The 16,545-nt window shown below is 42.7% G+C and overlaps 2 protein-coding genes and 2 long non-coding RNA genes across 9 annotated transcripts in view; 3 read left to right on the top strand and 1 right to left on the bottom strand.

Moving 5' to 3' along the window:
• The window catches only part of LOC124344283, a 19,979-nt gene continuing 3,434 nt past the window's right edge, over window positions 1-16,545 (bottom strand). Inside the window, exon 3 of the long non-coding RNA XR_006919643.1 lies at window positions 1-162. This is a non-coding gene — a long non-coding RNA (uncharacterized LOC124344283). The remainder of the gene's footprint in view (window positions 163-16,545) is intronic.
• Window positions 162-3,472, top strand: LOC124344137 (fatty acid amide hydrolase 1-like). 3 transcript variants are annotated; one of them, XM_046797596.1, is made up of 15 exons: window positions 162-264; window positions 431-569; window positions 637-825; window positions 905-961; window positions 1,036-1,268; window positions 1,347-1,465; window positions 1,529-1,616; window positions 1,678-1,718; window positions 1,792-1,922; window positions 1,981-2,201; window positions 2,272-2,311; window positions 2,393-2,471; window positions 2,548-2,721; window positions 2,788-2,930; window positions 3,012-3,472. In XM_046797596.1, the coding sequence occupies exons 1-15, from the start codon at window positions 236-238 to the stop codon at window positions 3,123-3,125; spliced, it is 1,797 nt and encodes a 598-aa protein (XP_046653552.1). In that variant the 5' UTR covers window positions 162-235; the 3' UTR covers window positions 3,126-3,472. The 3 variants fall into 3 exon arrangements, with proteins under 3 accessions (XP_046653552.1, XP_046653551.1, XP_046653553.1); XM_046797597.1 differs by having other exon boundaries at window positions 192-264; window positions 427-569; XM_046797595.1 differs by having other exon boundaries at window positions 172-569.
• Window positions 3,682-4,534, top strand: LOC124344278. Its single transcript, XR_006919635.1, has 4 exons — window positions 3,682-3,786; window positions 3,980-4,097; window positions 4,157-4,283; window positions 4,348-4,534. It is a non-coding gene; the product is annotated as an uncharacterized LOC124344278 (long non-coding RNA).
• Window positions 4,770-16,545, top strand: part of LOC124344119 (MAM and LDL-receptor class A domain-containing protein 1-like) — a 24,211-nt gene continuing 12,435 nt past the window's right edge. The window contains exons 1-8 of one of the 4 annotated variants that reach the window (XM_046797567.1): window positions 4,770-4,870; window positions 5,424-5,732; window positions 5,901-6,121; window positions 6,773-6,860; window positions 6,941-7,123; window positions 8,037-8,204; window positions 8,647-8,823; window positions 10,185-10,337. In XM_046797567.1, coding sequence (XP_046653523.1) covers window positions 6,773-6,860; window positions 6,941-7,123; window positions 8,037-8,204; window positions 8,647-8,823; window positions 10,185-10,337 — 769 coding nt within the window. In that variant the 5' untranslated portion in view covers window positions 4,770-4,870; window positions 5,424-5,732; window positions 5,901-6,121. Of the gene's footprint in view, window positions 4,871-5,423; window positions 5,733-5,900; window positions 6,122-6,437; window positions 6,861-6,940; window positions 7,124-8,036; window positions 8,205-8,646; window positions 8,824-10,184; window positions 10,338-16,545 lie in introns of those variants that run through there. The other 3 variants (XM_046797566.1, XM_046797568.1, XM_046797569.1) reach the window with 3 other exon arrangements.

The following is a 16,545-nucleotide window of genomic DNA, read 5'->3' on the forward strand; positions in this document are numbered from 1 at the left end:
ATAGAAACGTAAACAAATTCGTGTTTTCAAATATCGCCACTAGACGATAAATTGGCTCCCGTGGGTCCACTTAGGGCGGAGCCAAATAAGAGGAAGGGAACCCAAATTGGCTTCCAAAAAAAGCCCAAACCGTTGGGCTTCCTATAATAAAGTAGGCTATGGCTGAAGTGGTGATGTTTGGAGTCTTATATTGTTTGGAGATCAAACTTTGAACTAGCGATAACAAATCCGGTTTATGATTATCATATTTATTTATAAAAATAGGTATTCCTTGATAAGTTCGCTATGTAGCTATCTTTTACAAGAACCAGTTCAGTTAAAACAATAGAAAATTTTAAGTTAGAATACTTTGAACAAAGAGAAGTTGTTACAATTTGTTGGAAATGCTATTGGTTGATAATGTATTATCCCGTGTATTCTATGGAGTTAGGTTTGTTATCTGCAAAAACCCACTCATCCAAATAATGGGTTCGCTTTTCCCATACTCTTCAATATACATGCTTAAGGTGTCTGCAGGAATCTGTGTGTTCTATATCACAGTCAAGGCCTTGGGTAACAGAAGGCAGAAGGTATCAATTATACCAGATTTTATTTTCATGAAATTGTCATTAAATTTCTCTATCTTAACTTTTTTAGAGGTTAGTGAAGAAGACAGTCAGCCAAAAATTAAAGGAAGTTTCCAGAAACAAAGGGAGGCTAGAACAAAATCTGACTTCGGTTAACCAAACAAATAGTTGTGTGGAATTGGAAATTTCTGTTCTTTTGCAGAAACTTCAGGATGGACACTTGAGTTGTGTAGAAGTTTTGAGAGCATATCAAGCTAAGGTTAATTTTTTATTTAGTTCAAAGCTGATAAATACAGTTTAAATATTTATTTAAACAATTGTATCATGTTTGGATTCAGGCTTTGGAAATAACAACTGAATTCAACTGCATCACGGAATTCATCCTAGAAGCTGATGTGTGTTTGCAATAGTTAGAGCATTACTCGATAGTTTCCCGTCTTTTTTCATCTAATTTTTCGTGGCTTCGTAGGAATGGGCTAAGAAGCTAGATGCTGATGCAGCCCTTGGTGGAAAGAAAGGTCCACTTCATGGGCTGCCGTTCAGCGTGAAAGACAATGTCGGTATAATTGGATACGACAGTACAATTGGTATTTCAAAATTTATCAATCAACCTTCTACTGAAGACGCCGCAATAGTTATTGCCTTAAAAATGCTCGGAGCAATTCCGTTTTGTAAAACCAATATCCCGCAAACAAACATGAGGTATGAGGTGGACTGGTACCTTCGTTTCTTTCATATTCATATGTGGTAGTTTTTAAAGACTTGGCCTTTGTGTTTTAGCTTTGGGTGCAGCAACCCTATTTGGGGTTTTACTATGAATCCATGGGACAAAGAGCGAACACCCGGTGGTTCAACTGGAGGAGAAGCTTGTCTCATTGCTGCTGGCGGATCACCGATAGGTGCTGTATTTGAATTAAAACAACTGAATAACAAAATTTTTTAATGTTCATCTGATGTTCTAGGAATCGGTTCTGATATTGGAGGCAGTGTCCGTCTTCCGGCAGCATTTTGTGGAATATACTCTATCAAACCGACTACTTCAAGAATCAGGTATGAATTCAGTTTGTTGGGAAATTATTAAATGTTATCGTTATCGTTTTCTTTTTTTCAGCATGAAGGGATTCAAAAAGGTCGCTGTAGCCAATGTCGGAGGTAATTTTTATACTTATCTTAAACCTTCCATTCGTTCTTTCAGTCTAGTATAATTATCATTTCTTGGTTAAAGTTGCATCTGTTCCAGGAATCATGGCTCGTGATTCCCAAACTGTTGTAACCGTTACAAAACTTCTTTTAAACGACAATCATCTCCAGATTCATGGTGATCCTGACCTGCTACCCATTCCTTGGAATGAGAAAGTATTTTTTGCTTTGGAATTATTTGACTTTATCAATTTTCCTTATGAATGTTGTAAAGATGTTTTCAGAAAAAAGAAACCTTCGAATTGGTTACTATGAAGATGACGGTTTCTTCCCTACAACCCCTGGAATCCGCCGAGCCATCCAAATTGCCAAAGCTAAATTAGAAGCATCAGGACATGAACTCGTCCCTTTCCTTCCTCCGCGCGTCGAATATGTACTCAACTCTTTTATCAGCATACTGACGGCCGATCAAAGCAGATATTTACTCGAAGCACTGTAATGTTACTGCTATTCTTTGATTTTACTTCGTCTCTTTATTCAATATTTATCTTACTCCATTGCTTAGTTCTAATGACGACATTGACCCAGTTCTTAAACCTACTCTGGTAAGTAGAATATTCTTATTACAACCATTTTATTTATCATTCGCTGGTTTTATTCAGCTAACAAGAATTAAATAACTTTAGTTTGCATTGAGTATTCCTACCTTTGTTAAGCGACTCGTGGTTTCCCTTTTTTCTGCCAAATTGATGCCCGTCTACTTAGGTAATTGGTCCAGCAATAGTTTTTCTACCTGCCCATTTTTTTTGTAGTATAATTTAAAATAATAATAAAAATCTAGGTCTTGGAGGAAACAGAATCCGTGAAACCCACCAGCTTTGGAGCGAAATTACAAAGAAGAATTTGTACAAGGAAGAATTTTTGTCGCATTGGCGAGAGCAAAAACTCGACCTGTGTATAGGACCATGTTTCGCTTGCCCGGCTCCCCGTTCTGTAGATGTCAGCAAGCTTTCCCGTGAGTTATTCCAATTAATCAATATAGTTTAACGTCTATTATTTTACATTTCTTGATAATCAATAGCTGCTCTCTCGTATACGAGCCTGTACAATTTTCTTGATTTCCCTGTTGGAATCCTACCGATTGACAAGGAAAACGTTGAAGATCAAGCCAAGTTAGAAGTCGAATACAAATATGTTGACGCGGTTTGCTATCTTGTTAAAGCGGTTAGTACTTCGTGTTGCTTGAATATTAAGTAAGCTTGAATTATATTATATTATTTTGTTTGTTTAAAAATACCCATTTAGACTACTAAAGGGGCTACAGGAATGCCGCTAGCAATCCAAATGATAGGACTACCCTACCAAGAAGAGATGGTTCTTCGTGGAATGGAAGTTCTTGACGCCGCGATGCGTCAATAATATTCACTACAAAAATGCAACGCGCATTGTGTTATTATTTAGAACTGTAGAATTATCTAGTACATTAAGTATTATTTAGCAATATCAGTTCCTTCCAGGTATAATTTTAACGCAACTTAAATAAGAGATACATATATAATTGGAAATTTGTTACGGCTTTGAAAAACGCAAAAATTCTGTTGATTTTTGCTATTTGAATGATTTTCTTCCAACAAATAGTATTCTGCCTCGACCAATTCCAATATTTCTCTTGAAATAGGGGAATAAATTTTCGATTTTTCATTTTTTTATTGTAATAAACTAATAAATCGTCAAATCACAGATAAAACCCTATGGTCAAATTCAAATCGTGCTTTGCTTTGTTCTTTCGAAAAATACTGAGACTTTTATCTGGCATTGGCGCATTTTATTAAAATTTGTAGCAGAAGAACTAAACTGCTGAGAGGCGAGCAGCGGCTTGTACCGACTTTAAAAAATCGACTTTTAGTCGACTTGAGTCGACTTTTTAGGTCGACCCGAATAATCGATTACGAGTCGAAAACGTCGACTTTGTAGTCGACTTTTCTCGCAAAAGTCGAGTTTACAACTTTTCATATGTCAATTCAAATTTTTTATAATTGGCTTCAAAACACCTTCAATTCTTCATAAATATATAAAACAGGTAATATTATTTTAGCTTAGTAAATGTTTTTTTGCTTTTGTGTGTCTCAGCATCGACTATTATTTTAATTTTGACACTTCAAGCCTTGTGTGTCAAATGGAATTATTTTTAGAAAATGCTATTTATTCCTCATCTTAAGTCTGCTTTGTTAGATTTTCTTGCGATATTACTTAATTCTCGTGTTTTTACCTAGATTCGCTGCTAGTTCTATTGAGAACAGTGTACACTGCTAGGAATATTGGCCTATGATATATCTAGAGTAGTCGAGCATCCACCTGAAGCATTTTGGAACCTCTATCTAGCCAATTTAGGTATATCACTCTTAATTGGTAAATTTTTCCCCATCTCTTAATTCACACATTACTTTTAGGGCAACACTCTGCACTGGATATACACCACTGCTCGAGCATTTCAATGTGATAAGGTGATAAGTGACACTTACACTGTCAACTGTGAAACATCCTTTAATTTCTCCCATTCGTGTTTCGTCAGTTTGGGTAATGATATTGAAATATTTTATGCCTAACCTAGCTAGGGAACTCATCGTTTTTTTAAACACAGGAGACCATTGCATTCCGACAGACTTTGGATTCTACAGGTGTGTCTGGAGGATTACTTCATTTATGTTATATTTTAGCTTTTCAATACATCATGTACCAAAATTCGAGTGTACCATGTACCAATTTCCTCAAGTATGACTGCCTTTGACAACTTGACTATGACTATAACTTCCATGAAAATACAAGAAGAATCCAAGAATGAATTTTATTTCGTTTTTCTAAATAAGCCAACATGATTTTGTAATATTTACAACCGTTGTTGTATCAATAAATCGCATGAATGTAAACAAAGAAAAATTCAAAAGTCGATTATTTTAGAAAGTCGACTTAAAGTCGCGACTTTTTTCCCAAAGTCGACTTGTAATCGATTATTTTTCAGAACAAAGTCGATTATACAAAAAGTTTTGGTACAAGCCACTGGAGGCGAGGAGCAATGCGGGAAAGTTGCAAATTTGCATGTGCTTCGATGAAATATGCAGTACTCCACACAGTTCCTAATTCCTATTTAAAAACGGTATGGATTAGTAGGTAACTTTTATTATATAAATGCAGCCTCGCGAGATACAGTCAAACAACCAACAGCCATTGGTTTTTTAAAACGTAGCCCACGACTTATTAGTTGACAAATTGAATAGATAATAGACACGTTCACGGGATATATGCAATTTTATAAAGTCGTAATATTTGATGCTACGTGCTTTTTTGCTTTCCTTGCATCTCAGAAAATGCTCTGTCCATTGTATACAGCTTCTTCAATGTAAGTTTTTAGCTATCAAGTAGTTTTTGTTAATGGTAAACAGATACCCTGAGTTAAACCAAAGTATGTAATGTGTTGATATCATTTGATATTTTATGCCGAATTAGAGTAACTAGTAGACTACACAAATCCATTGAGCCTCCTTGTAGTGCTAGCTCAAAAAGCTATGTTAAAGTGAGGATAAAAGGATCCCATTAATATTTCATTGTTAGTGCTGCTAGACTTTGTACACTCAGTTTTTTACTTGTGTCCACTACTACGTATGAATTTGTGAGTCCTTCACAAGAATCATTATTATCACTTTGTTCACAACCATTTAGGCTATTATGTACTGCTGGATGAGCATTTGCAACTTCTCAAGAGGCAACGTGATAGTGTTGGCGAATATTACCCGAGTGCCAAGATGGCTGGTATACACGCGGCCATCTGTCTAGACTTATCGCTCTGAGCATCATTCCAGGCTTAAAGCTCTCTCGATGTAAACAGCTGCAGCACATCTTCACTTCTTTTTTTTTTTTTTTGGCGAGAGGATGGAATAGATTGGCTCAACTATTGATCCTTCACCAGCAACTCAGTCAAAAGAAAACACCACTTTTTGTGGCTATTGTATACCATAGCATCCAAATTAAGTAAGTTATCAGCTGAATCCTCTTTTGTTAACATAAAATATAGATACCTTGGTGATATTAAGTCTTTCTATTGTGTCGTAACGAACCTGATGGCTGGCTTCATGTCATGATTGCTACTTTTATTCTATACGCTTTTTTCTTTCTTACCAATTTTTTTGTATTTCTCAGGGTTTTCCTTATGACGTAAATAAGCAAACAATGGCTCCAATTCCCTCTGTGCCCGTGTCGCTGATTGAATAACGGCCTGAATTCGTTTGTCACATTCCGGGAAAAATAAATATAGGAAGATAAAAGAAGAAACCACCACCGTAAAACGGAGAAAACAAGGCGAATCAGCACAGAGGCCGACTGAATGTCATCTATCACAGAAAAGATCTTGTGAATTCTCGGTAAGTCTTTATTCAATTAGGGGCATGCCTAATTTTATCCAGGTTTATATCGAATTTATGCTGTGGGGAACTTGTGGCGAATGACAATGCGAAAGAGACGTTGTCTGTTTTCCCTTTTTTTAGCTCATCATCTGATTATCGGCTAATCAGTTTGTTGGTAAGGGGGGAAAAGTGGTGGAGAAATTATTGAAGGGCGTTGCATCCGGCTGAGATACGCATACGCTCTTTCATCCTTTTTTTTTTTTTTTTTTTGTCTTTTGGCTCCGACCAGATTGTGTGTCCTATAGCTAATACCAGTTTCCGCTCCTAGCAGGGTCGAGCCAACTAGGAAAAAAATTGATAAGGCGAAACAAATGAGTCGTCTATGATGTGCAAGTGCTACTGGTCAGGTCCTGTTTTTATTATTTTGGGTCGTCGTTTTCAGAGTTATTTGGATTTTTTCCCGTGGACTTGGGCGTCAGTAACCAAGTCCGAGTGATACGAGTCGAATCAGTGGCTTGGAAATCATCGACCAAAGTGTGGCCCACATTGAAAGTCGTTAGCAAAAGTTGTTGATTTGTGCCATCGTCGCCGTTGTGTTTGTTGTTTTGTTGGGCACGCTATTATTATCGACTGTTTATTTGTTTCGCGACACGAAACGACTCTGCAGAGATGGCGACCAGAAGGAATTGGAAGTGCCCGACCCTGTTGTTAATAACCCTCATCCTCTGGTTGAACGCGGCCCATTGCCAGCAAACCGGTAATGAAATATTTGACTCGAGTTGTTGTCGTCGTCGTTTATTGTAACGTTGTTTCGCCCCCTTTTGTCTGTGCATCCAGGTGGCAATAACAGCCGAAAGAGAGACACTTGCCCCAAAGTCGTCCTGAAAAATGGCAAAATCAAATTGCGTTCGGGTGGCCGCGTAGTTAAATACAGCTGCAATCGAGATTACGTCCTGGTGGGCGAAAGCACGTCGACGTGTCTCCAAGGCGAGTGGACATCAGAGGCCCCAGTCTGTGCCAGTGAGTAGTAGGATGTTTTGTCGACATCCATGCATAAACTAGACAAATACTCGGTAGTGCCGTCGTGCGTTTACTTTATGAAATGTGTACGGACGGGAGGCTCGACGCGAGTAGCTCTATGTATATTGGCACGTAATGTACGTCGAATCATTGACTTTTACGATTCCATTTCAACGGCGACGGCCGTCGTAAATTGATCCGCGCCACTGGACATTTTTTTTCCCCCCGGTGGAAGTTGGCCAGCAGAAACGGGCCACTGCGCCAGCCTATGATCATTTGTCTCTATACATCCCAGGCAGGAGCCTCTTTCTCTTCTTTTGTCCGGCGCTCACATCAGTTCGATAGTCCTCTGCAAAGTAACAGCGTCCACTCTGGAAACGGAACGCCAAAAAGGGAGAAAAGCCGACGAGATGGAAAACGAACAAGAACGAAGGAACTGCATGTGTGCGGACTGAGTGAACAGTTGACCTTGCGTTATTTTCTTTCCTTCTTCTTTTTTTTTTTTTTTTTTTTGTTTTCTTCCGTTTATTTTATCGATTCAAGTGAGAGAAAATACGGTACCCCTAGCAAAGCACATAGGAAGATGAAATACGACGGCCTGGAAATTGGATCTCTCTTTTGCAGTACATTTTTAAAAGATGAAAAGAAGCCGTTGAGTCGGCCTTTGAGCTAATATCCGCAATTCGGCATAGACTGTCGGGTCGGCACGGCTCGTCGGATTATTGCCTTTGGCCGTGATTTATCTCAAATTGACGCGCATCGCCTACGATTACGACCGACTCCTCGGCCCCTTTGGTCTTTCTGACCCTCGTGTGTAGATTTGAATTCGAATTGACTTACGGGCGGCGACTCTATAAACATTTGGGTTTACCTAATTGATTTACTTGTTTGTGCCTTTTTCGACGTTGTTTAGCTAAAGGCTGCCCGTATATTCCTTCGCCTCCGTCGGGCAGATTCATCGCCAGCAACGGAGGGGCCGTCATGAGACTCGAGTGCAATCCGGGGTATAGGCCATCCGATTCGCCCATGATCTACTGCGTCGACAAATTCGACTGGAATGGAACAGCCCCTCTTTGCCAAGGTCAGTCCACTTTTCGTGTCTTTCTTTTGTTTATTTCATCGATAAGTTGTTGTTGTTGTTGTTGGTTGTTTGATCGACGTCGTTGGTTGTCGACTTGAACGAGAGATGGCCCTGAGGGCCCACACTGCAAGTCGTAAAGTATTGGGTCTGAAACAATCGATCCTGATGGTCTTGTGCTCTTCTTAACTGGATCTTTGTCCCATCCAACTTATTATAATTCAACCAAGCGTATCCATCCCACCTCCTCTTGCCTTCCTTGCTCATAAAGGGCCTGCGTGTAGCGCCTTGGCCGCTGGCCGTAAAGCAATCACTTTCATAAGAGATGGCCGGCCCAGGGCCCGAGGCTGGGCCAATTTGTGCGGTGGATGAGTGACTTTCTGATTCGGTTTCCGACTCGACTTGACAGTGCAATTTTCTGACGTGATTTTTCTTATTTATTTAGCCAGCGGAGTGCAGCAGTCGGCGACGCGTTGCGACTTTGAGAGCGACGACCTTTGCGGATGGGTCCAGGACACGAGGACCGACGAGTTTGACTGGACGTGGCAAAACTACGGAACGCCGTCGTTTCACCTTGGAACCGGCCCGTCTTTCGATCACACCCTGGGCCAAGGCAAAGCCGGTCAGTTATGATCATTTTCCTCTTTTTCATTCCTCTCCATTGAATGGGATTTCCCCGGATTTTTCCAAACTTTTTCGGGGGGGGGGGGGGGGGGGCTTTTCATTTTGCGTCGGATGATTTATCGTTTCAACTTTGCGAAGGCGAAAAGGCACAAGGGGCGATGTTAAAATGGGGTCGAAAGCAAACTGAAAGGAAACTGCTGATCCTTGCCTGTCCCGCCAACAAAAATTAAATGGGGGACAAAAAAAAAAGAGGAGGAAAAAGAGCTTACGTGAGACGTCCGTCTCTTTTCATCAAGGGAATGCAGTGGGGTGTTATTACAGTGTACTGTACACAAGGAGGCGAGACTTTAGTTGAGACAGGGGCGGGACTGGGAAGTTGTTAAGTGTGCGGATGATGATGGAAACAGGCTCGAGGAACCTTACGGTCGAAAAAAAAGGGAGAAGAGATTGTCAGCTGCGGTGGGAATTTGTTTTCCCTGGAACTGTTATCCGGTCCCGCATTCGTTCGTCTTGGTCTTTCTCCGTTGCTTGTCTCGTATGGTAATGATGGTCAAGTTTTTCACCAACTGGAGGCCGACTAGGGTGGTTTTCCCTGCAGTGCGATCGTATTAGAAGAAGCAGCACCCAACAAACGTGCAGAGTGTATGTGTAACACACAGTCCACGACTGTGTGTGTGTTTCTAGCGAGTGCTATTTGCATGAGAAAGAGGGTCGACGAGTCAAGTGGGTGAAAGAGCTGGGGAATAGGGCCGGGCAAGAAGAAAGCCTTTTCCTTTAATAGTGCCCAAGTCTTTCAGGAGCCAGGAGACAGACCTTTTATTCGCCTTTGAGGCTAAAACGAAGCGAAAGATTCCATGGAAACACGTTCTTCTGGGGGTCCCTTTTCATCCGCCCCAGGAGTGCGCGGATCTAAACACTAGCCAAACTCTCTATACGCTTGGCAACGTGCTGTGCACATAACTCGTCTGTGCATGCCGACTAAAAGTCGTTCGATGTAAGGCCAACAAAGATGTTTGGCGATGGGAGGAGGCCAGTGCAGAGAGAAAAGGGAAATTGACGGGGAGAAACTGGACGCGGCACGATTTGAGCCCCGTGTGATGTTTTGATATCGGCACGGACTATTTGATGCCGACCAATGGGAGAAGGCACGTGTCAACCGATCTATGGCTTATGTATAGTGCATTTCTCTATCTATTTATCGACCTACTCCTGCTCTCGCCGGATCAATCCACCACAACAACCGCACAAACCACAAGGTTACCTTCCTGTCGGCCCGACATGCGATTCCTTTTTATTTATTTATTCCGCTTCAACGATTTTGATATTTTTAACCTTTTTTCGCTTCTTTTGTCGTCGCAGGTCATTACTTATTCATCGAGTCTTCCAGCCCGCGAGTCCTGAACGACACGGCCCGACTCTTCTCACCCGTTTACGGCCAACCGGAAGCATCCGCCGTGGCCGACGAAGGAGTTTGCTTCTCCTTTTGGTTCCACATGTACGGCAGCACGACCGGTAAGTGTGTCGCTTCATCCAGATCATCCTCCCGTTTTCTTCCCTTTCATTTCCGTTCGTTGTCTTCCCCCTTTCAAGTGGGATTGTCTAGTCTTGTTTTCTTTTGACTCGACACGCCCACTGTGCACGTCTTTGTGTTGGCGGAGACTCGGACATTGTCTAGCTCCCCCAAATAGGTATTTAGAACGCTACACTGGCTAAAGGCGATTAATGATGTTCGGCCGGAAGGAAACGGATCGAACTCTAACGAGGGGTGCAAAAGGATTGGTTGGATATTTTTCATCCTGTTTCGATATCATCTTGGTAAATTTGGACTTGTTACGTCACGTTGGGTGTGTCGACCCCCCCCCCCCCCCAAAAAAAAAAAAATAATAATAATAAAGAAATAGGCCTATCTATATACAACAGGAGGAGAGATTTTGAAGAAGTGTAGGTAGCAGCAGCTTTGCAGCAGATGGGATATACGCTGCTGGATATTGGCGACGGACGATTTCGTTTCTCTCTCTGTGTTTGTCGTCGTTGTGTGCCAGACTCGTCGTCACGTTCTTTATTTATTTGACTCTGTGACGTCCGTCGTATTTCGGGTGGCAAGCACTTGAGGATTCACACTCCGGATAGGCCGCCCGTCCATCCTTCCTATTCGGCTTATTGACACACGACTGACTGGAGGGGTGGACGGACGGGAAAGAGGAAAGGAAGGAAAAAAAACGGTCAGTCAAGTCCTGTGTGGAGTTTCATCTTATTCCAGGCGAATGCCCCGCTGTCCTGTTATTGAAAGTGTTTTCTCGATTATTTGTTGACTTGACGGGCTGACGACTGATCGATCGGTGGATGAATGCGGTGACGCCAGTAGGAGCAACGCCAGAGTTACGTGCGGCAGACGTCAAAGTCCCCCTGGACAACCAGAGAAAGGAAAGAAGAAAACAACCCAACAAAGTCCAGTTGTCCCGTTTTCTCTTATTGTTCCGCTCGATTTTTGCATACACGAAGAATCGTTGCTAATGGTGATCCAGTGAGAGTGGAGGATCGCTCTGAGGCTTCATTATAGGGTCTGGCAAAAAAGAGAAATGCGTTGACGTGAACACGCGTCAATCGTGACATTTACTGTGGGTTTTTCTTTTTTTTAATTCACGGCGAAATTTATTTACGGGTTCGTTTGTACTCGGTTCGGCTGGACTGGGTGACCTTCTTTTTCTCCCGCCGTTAACTTTTCTCTCCACATAATTGAATAGCGTTAGAGCAGCAACTCTTGTCGCTGGTTCGCTCATCAGCTGCATCTCTTGTGCCAGTCAATCAACTCGACTTTCTTTCGTTTTATTTTTATTTCCGTCCTCGACTGCAAAGTTCCTTCGCTGGAAAAGTGGGGGGATTGTTTTCTTTCTTTTCCCCGTCCATCCATCCATCCGGTTGACACTTTTTTCCTCCTTCTTGTTCTTGATTCGATTTCACCTTCCGTTCCTTCCGTAATCACATCCCACGCCTTTTTTCCCCATTCCATTTCTTTTTCGCGCTGCTGCCCGGATTTTCTTTTTTTCCTCCGTTGCTTTGCGCCTCTGGTGATGGAAGGCAGCGACGATGTTTCCGTCGAGTCTGCGGGCGCCGAGCTGTCGCGTTGGCCCAGTTAGTTTTCAAAATGGCATTTTTCTTTCGACAAATGATGGGCGATTGCTTTTAAGTCACTTTCCCAATAGAATTCAAGTCTGAATCTCCTTAAATTCCTTATTCAACTATTTTTGCGGTTAGCGAGTCCCGGTGAGTCCATTGCGGATCAGTAAGAAAAGGGGGGAAGAAGGCAAAGAATTAAGTTGGACAAGTAAAAGCGTCTCGCGGATCTCTCCCTAAAGAAAAAGTTATCCGTTCCTTGTGCAACTTGGTTAAGGGATTGGAGGCCAAAGAGGATCTAGTAACCAGTGTGTCGTGTGTGTTCCTAAATGTAGACGCACACACACACAGGGTTAGTGTGGGTGGGCTGCTGGTGGTGGTGTCTGCCGGAGCACATGGGAGAGAAAGAGGAGCCCCGTGAGCTTGTCGGCGTGACGTCGTCGTGAAAAGTCAGACCGAAAGAGTCGGATCAGGCACGTTCGGTATCAGGACGTTTCGCCTAGGATCAGCTGCATGTGAACTATACATGCGTTATTATTATTCCAGCGGCCGAAAGACGAGAAAAGGGATAGAATGTGCTTCGTTTTTTCTCTAAAGAAATGGGAAAGAAAGAAGTGAAGCTCGTCGAATGGTTTTCGTTGCATGAAAAAGAAATGAAGGCGGCCAGCTGCCGCTCGGCTCCATATTGGAAACGGGACAGAGGGGGGGGGGGCGGGAAAAGAGACTCTTGCATAATTCATTTCTGATTGGTTCGATAGTTCAAAAGCGGCAGCAGCAGATGCGCGACTTGTGTGCTGGAGGAGATCCATACATACCGCAGCCTGGTAGTATAGTCGCGCATCGTGCGGAGGTGTAGACTGGGCAGAGACGGATGTTTTTAGAGACCAGCAGGAACACGTGTCGGACACTGGGGCTCATCTGATCATTAGTTTGTTTAGTTGATGAGTCCCTTTCTCTACAGCCCCCTCCCCCTCCCACCAACACCAGAGCAAGACTGAATGCAACTGCAGTGTAGACTCTTTGAAGATGACCAACTACTAGCATATAATAGCTCATCATTAAGTATATTCACTCTTGGCCGTGTCTTGTATGTTTCGTCCTGTAGACCTCGTGCTTTCCGGTGAAGACGCAGTCCACAGTCAAGTTTCCTTTCGTAACGAATAAACTCGAATAATTGACAAGTTTGACAGTCGATGACCCCCACGTTTCCTCTTTTTTTTTTTTTTTTAATTGAAGCATTCCGTAAAGTTTTTAGTTGCCGGGGGGTTTTATTCCGGGAATATGTCGAAAGGTATGGAACCAATAATTTGGCTAATTGGCAAATTCTTGTGATTCTTTCCTCTCGGTTGGCGTTCACTGTTCTATTTTAGTCGTTATTCTCGTCGATATCAAACTTTTCTTGAAAGAAATGGGCGTTGGCCTAGTTATAATACCATCGGAATGAATGGAACCCCCCCCCCTCCCCACACATCTGACCGGATGTCTATATGGGTCTTTTCTTTACCGGATTGGGTTTTCATGTCTAGTTGTTCCTACTTTTCCCCGTTTTATTTGGCGGCTGGTCTTTTCTATGCCAAAATCAATGCTTGTCGGGTGGGGGGTTTCTTTTTCTGCCTGGTCCTTGCCAAATGAAAGGAGCGACGGTAGATTTGCTGACCTAAATTTTTTTGTGGATGCCATGCACCACTTTTTTTTCTTTTCTGATATGATTATTCTCCCCTTTTGTATTTACTGGTCGCAGCTAGCGAGACCCCCGAAATAATCTCGTCTGTATACTTGATTGAGTCCGTCGTTGATATCCAGTCCGCCAGCGGATGTCTCCGTCGGAAATGAAGCTGTACGGCGGTACACTCACAGAGAGTCCGCCCTCCTTATCTTCTCCCCTCTGTGGATTAAACACACACATCTCTGCAGACTCTCTATAGGACGACAGCAGCGGCAGTATTAGATAATATGTAAGGAGAATAAAGGGCAAGAGCTGAGCAATCCTCTACTCATCACGGACTGTTGCCCTTCCGTAAGCAGTTCCTCCTCCTCTGAAATCTCGCTGGAGATTGCGGCCTCCTCTTGTCTTTAATAATCAGTCTAGACCCCCCCAGGTCCTTTAGGTCCAATAGTTAATCATAACAACACAAAATGTTTTGTGTACTACAACGTCACAGTGCAGCAACGTCCGTCTATTGCGCAATCATCAGCCTCTTGTCCCCCGATGCATTTCCTCGTTGAATACCTTGTGGACTTTGGGAGAAAAGAAAAAGGGGGGGGGGGCGACTTTGTTGTCGTCGTCGGGATTAATGAGACACGGCCGCCCACCCTGCCGGCTCAATCGAACGACGTCGTATAATTTTCATGATTACATTCTAGTTTGTGTAGTCATAGTCTCCGGTAGTCTTGCTGTATAGGCCTTGTATTATTATTATATGACGTCTAATCTAAAACATGGCGCATAAAAGACGAGTACACATAAAACGTGTACATGTAAACGGCATACGGCGGTGCCATGGAGTCCGCCTCGGTCGTATTCGCGCACTATCGCGAAAAAAAAAAAAACTAAAATTATTATTTTTGAGTGTCAAAAAAGGCCAAGGGCATCGGACCAATCAAGCTCCCATCTCTATCTCTACACAGATGCGGTCATGAAAATTTCGCTTTTAGCACTTGTTCGGTTTCAATCGATGCCACTCGTGGATCAACCTCCGGTTTGCGTAAATATTACACCATCCATGGGCAAATATTTGAATCATAAAATTCGCGGCAAGTTCTGTAATGGTCGCCTGGGACGTTGCAAAGGTTGTCAGATGATAGTATTGTGAGCATTAATCACGAACGGATTCAAAACGTACATCTTATTTTTGTGTGTGTGTGTGTCGTGAGATGATAAAGAAGAAGGAACTGGTAAAGAGGTGGTGAGATGTTGCTATCGATCTTGTGTCCGTTGTCTCTTGCATCGCCCACCTCCCCCCGAACGGAGCGAATCCGTCCCGTTTCCGCGGTGGTTTTTGATTGATCTACCCGACGTGTATTTATAGAGCCTTTAAGACTGGCTCATCTATTGGATGGGAAGGGGGAGCGCCATTCAACTCTAGATTTAAACATGAAGACGAACGACAATTGCTTGTTGAAAAAACCCCAACTGATTTCTTCTCTCTTTATAGTACTTCCTCGTCAATTCGGGCGACGGCGACTATCAAAACTTCAAACAAACAACAAAGAACCTCAAACGTTTTTTGACGACTGACACATTTCAGTTTTCTTTCCCCGACACAAAAATTTTTTTTTTTTTTTTTTTTTTTCGTTTAAAACCGTGAGTCTTTGTGTTTGCAACCACTCTTTTTTTCTCCCCCAATTTATTTTGTGTGGGTCGGATGGGAGGAGCCGAGCGAAAATCAAAAGTCGCTGAAACCTGTCAATCAATTGAAACTCTTTCGCGTTGGCTGTTGACTTTCGACGCCTGCCCTGCTGTACACATAATAACGCGAATTGGTGTTGATATATCGGCACAGCCTTAACTGTTTGGGACTCTGTGCTCGCGCTCTGCTGCTGTTATTTGTTTGATTGAACGTGTTTGTATTTTTATTTATTGGGCGGCGTTGGGAGAGAGAGAGAGAGAGAAGCGTCAGAGAATTGGCGACAAGGAGCAACTTTTGATAGATATAGTGAGCGTTGCCGTCACTTTGATTTCTTCTCTTTTTCCCTTGGCCGGCGTCTTTGGTAAACGGCCCACGCTTCGACGCTTCTTCCTTCTTTCAGCGCAGACAAGGCAATAAGAAATGGAAGAGAAGGAAAGAGAGAGAGAGAGAGAGAGGAATGATTGCAGCACGGGGCGATATTGCTACATGGCAGTCGGTCGGTCGCTCTTCGGTCGGCCTTTACTAGTAGTAGATACTCCATAGATATATATGTAGCACACACACACACACAACCCTCATATATAAATATATAAGGATCCAGTGGATCCATCCAGCCTCCAGTTCGTATGGTTGCATCGTAAATCAGAGCGCCTCGTTGTCATTGCAGCTTCTTCTTATTCTCTTCTCCTTTTTCTTGTTCCATTTGTCCCGATCTCTTTTCTTTCCCCCTCTTCTTCTTTTTTCTTTTGCCTCTTCTTTCTCAAAAGAGGTGGGCCGGATAAAAAGATGGACGCGATAGATGGATGGATGAATGCAATGGTCTACAAAATAGACGAGCCGATTTCTTTTAGCTTCTTTTATTTCTCGTGTTATTACGTATACATCATTGCACACGTCGCGTTCCGCTCGTTTGTTTGTTTGTTTTGTGGATTATTTTTTATTTCTGTTTGATGATTATTGCGCGCAGCAGCGGCAGTTGCCTTACTACTAGATGGAGTTGTTGTTGCGGTGGTGGGCTGTGGGAAGTTAATGTGGCATAACATTTTTTGTTTCTTGGTGGTGGGGGAGAAAGCGTCAGCTGAAGGAAAACAGGTCCTTTAAGGTTTGTTTCCCACATTGATTGTGTGTCTAGTTTCTCGGTTGGCACAGCGGGCCCGCGGCAACGGGACCGTGTGATGATGTCATAATGAAATTGGACGGCGCAATTGGGAACCCACGACACGATTTGCTTAATAACTGGATAAAGTCCAAATGAA

This window comes from Daphnia pulicaria, chromosome 6 (assembly GCF_021234035.1).
Source record: "Daphnia pulicaria isolate SC F1-1A chromosome 6, SC_F0-13Bv2, whole genome shotgun sequence".
Classification (NCBI taxonomy): Eukaryota; Metazoa; Arthropoda; class Branchiopoda; order Diplostraca; family Daphniidae; genus Daphnia; species Daphnia pulicaria.

Excerpts from the sequence above, each read along its gene's own strand:
- LOC124344137 (XM_046797595.1), top strand. The coding sequence starts at position 384 with ATGCTATTGGTTGATAATGTATTATCCCGTGTATTCTATGGAGTTAGG. Across the intron at positions 826-904 it reads TGAGAGCATATCAAGCTAAG|GCTTTGGAAATAACAACTGA; the intron begins GTTAATTTTTTA and ends GTTTGGATTCAG. Across the intron at positions 1,466-1,528 it reads TGCTGGCGGATCACCGATAG|GAATCGGTTCTGATATTGGA; the intron begins GTGCTGTATTTG and ends CTGATGTTCTAG.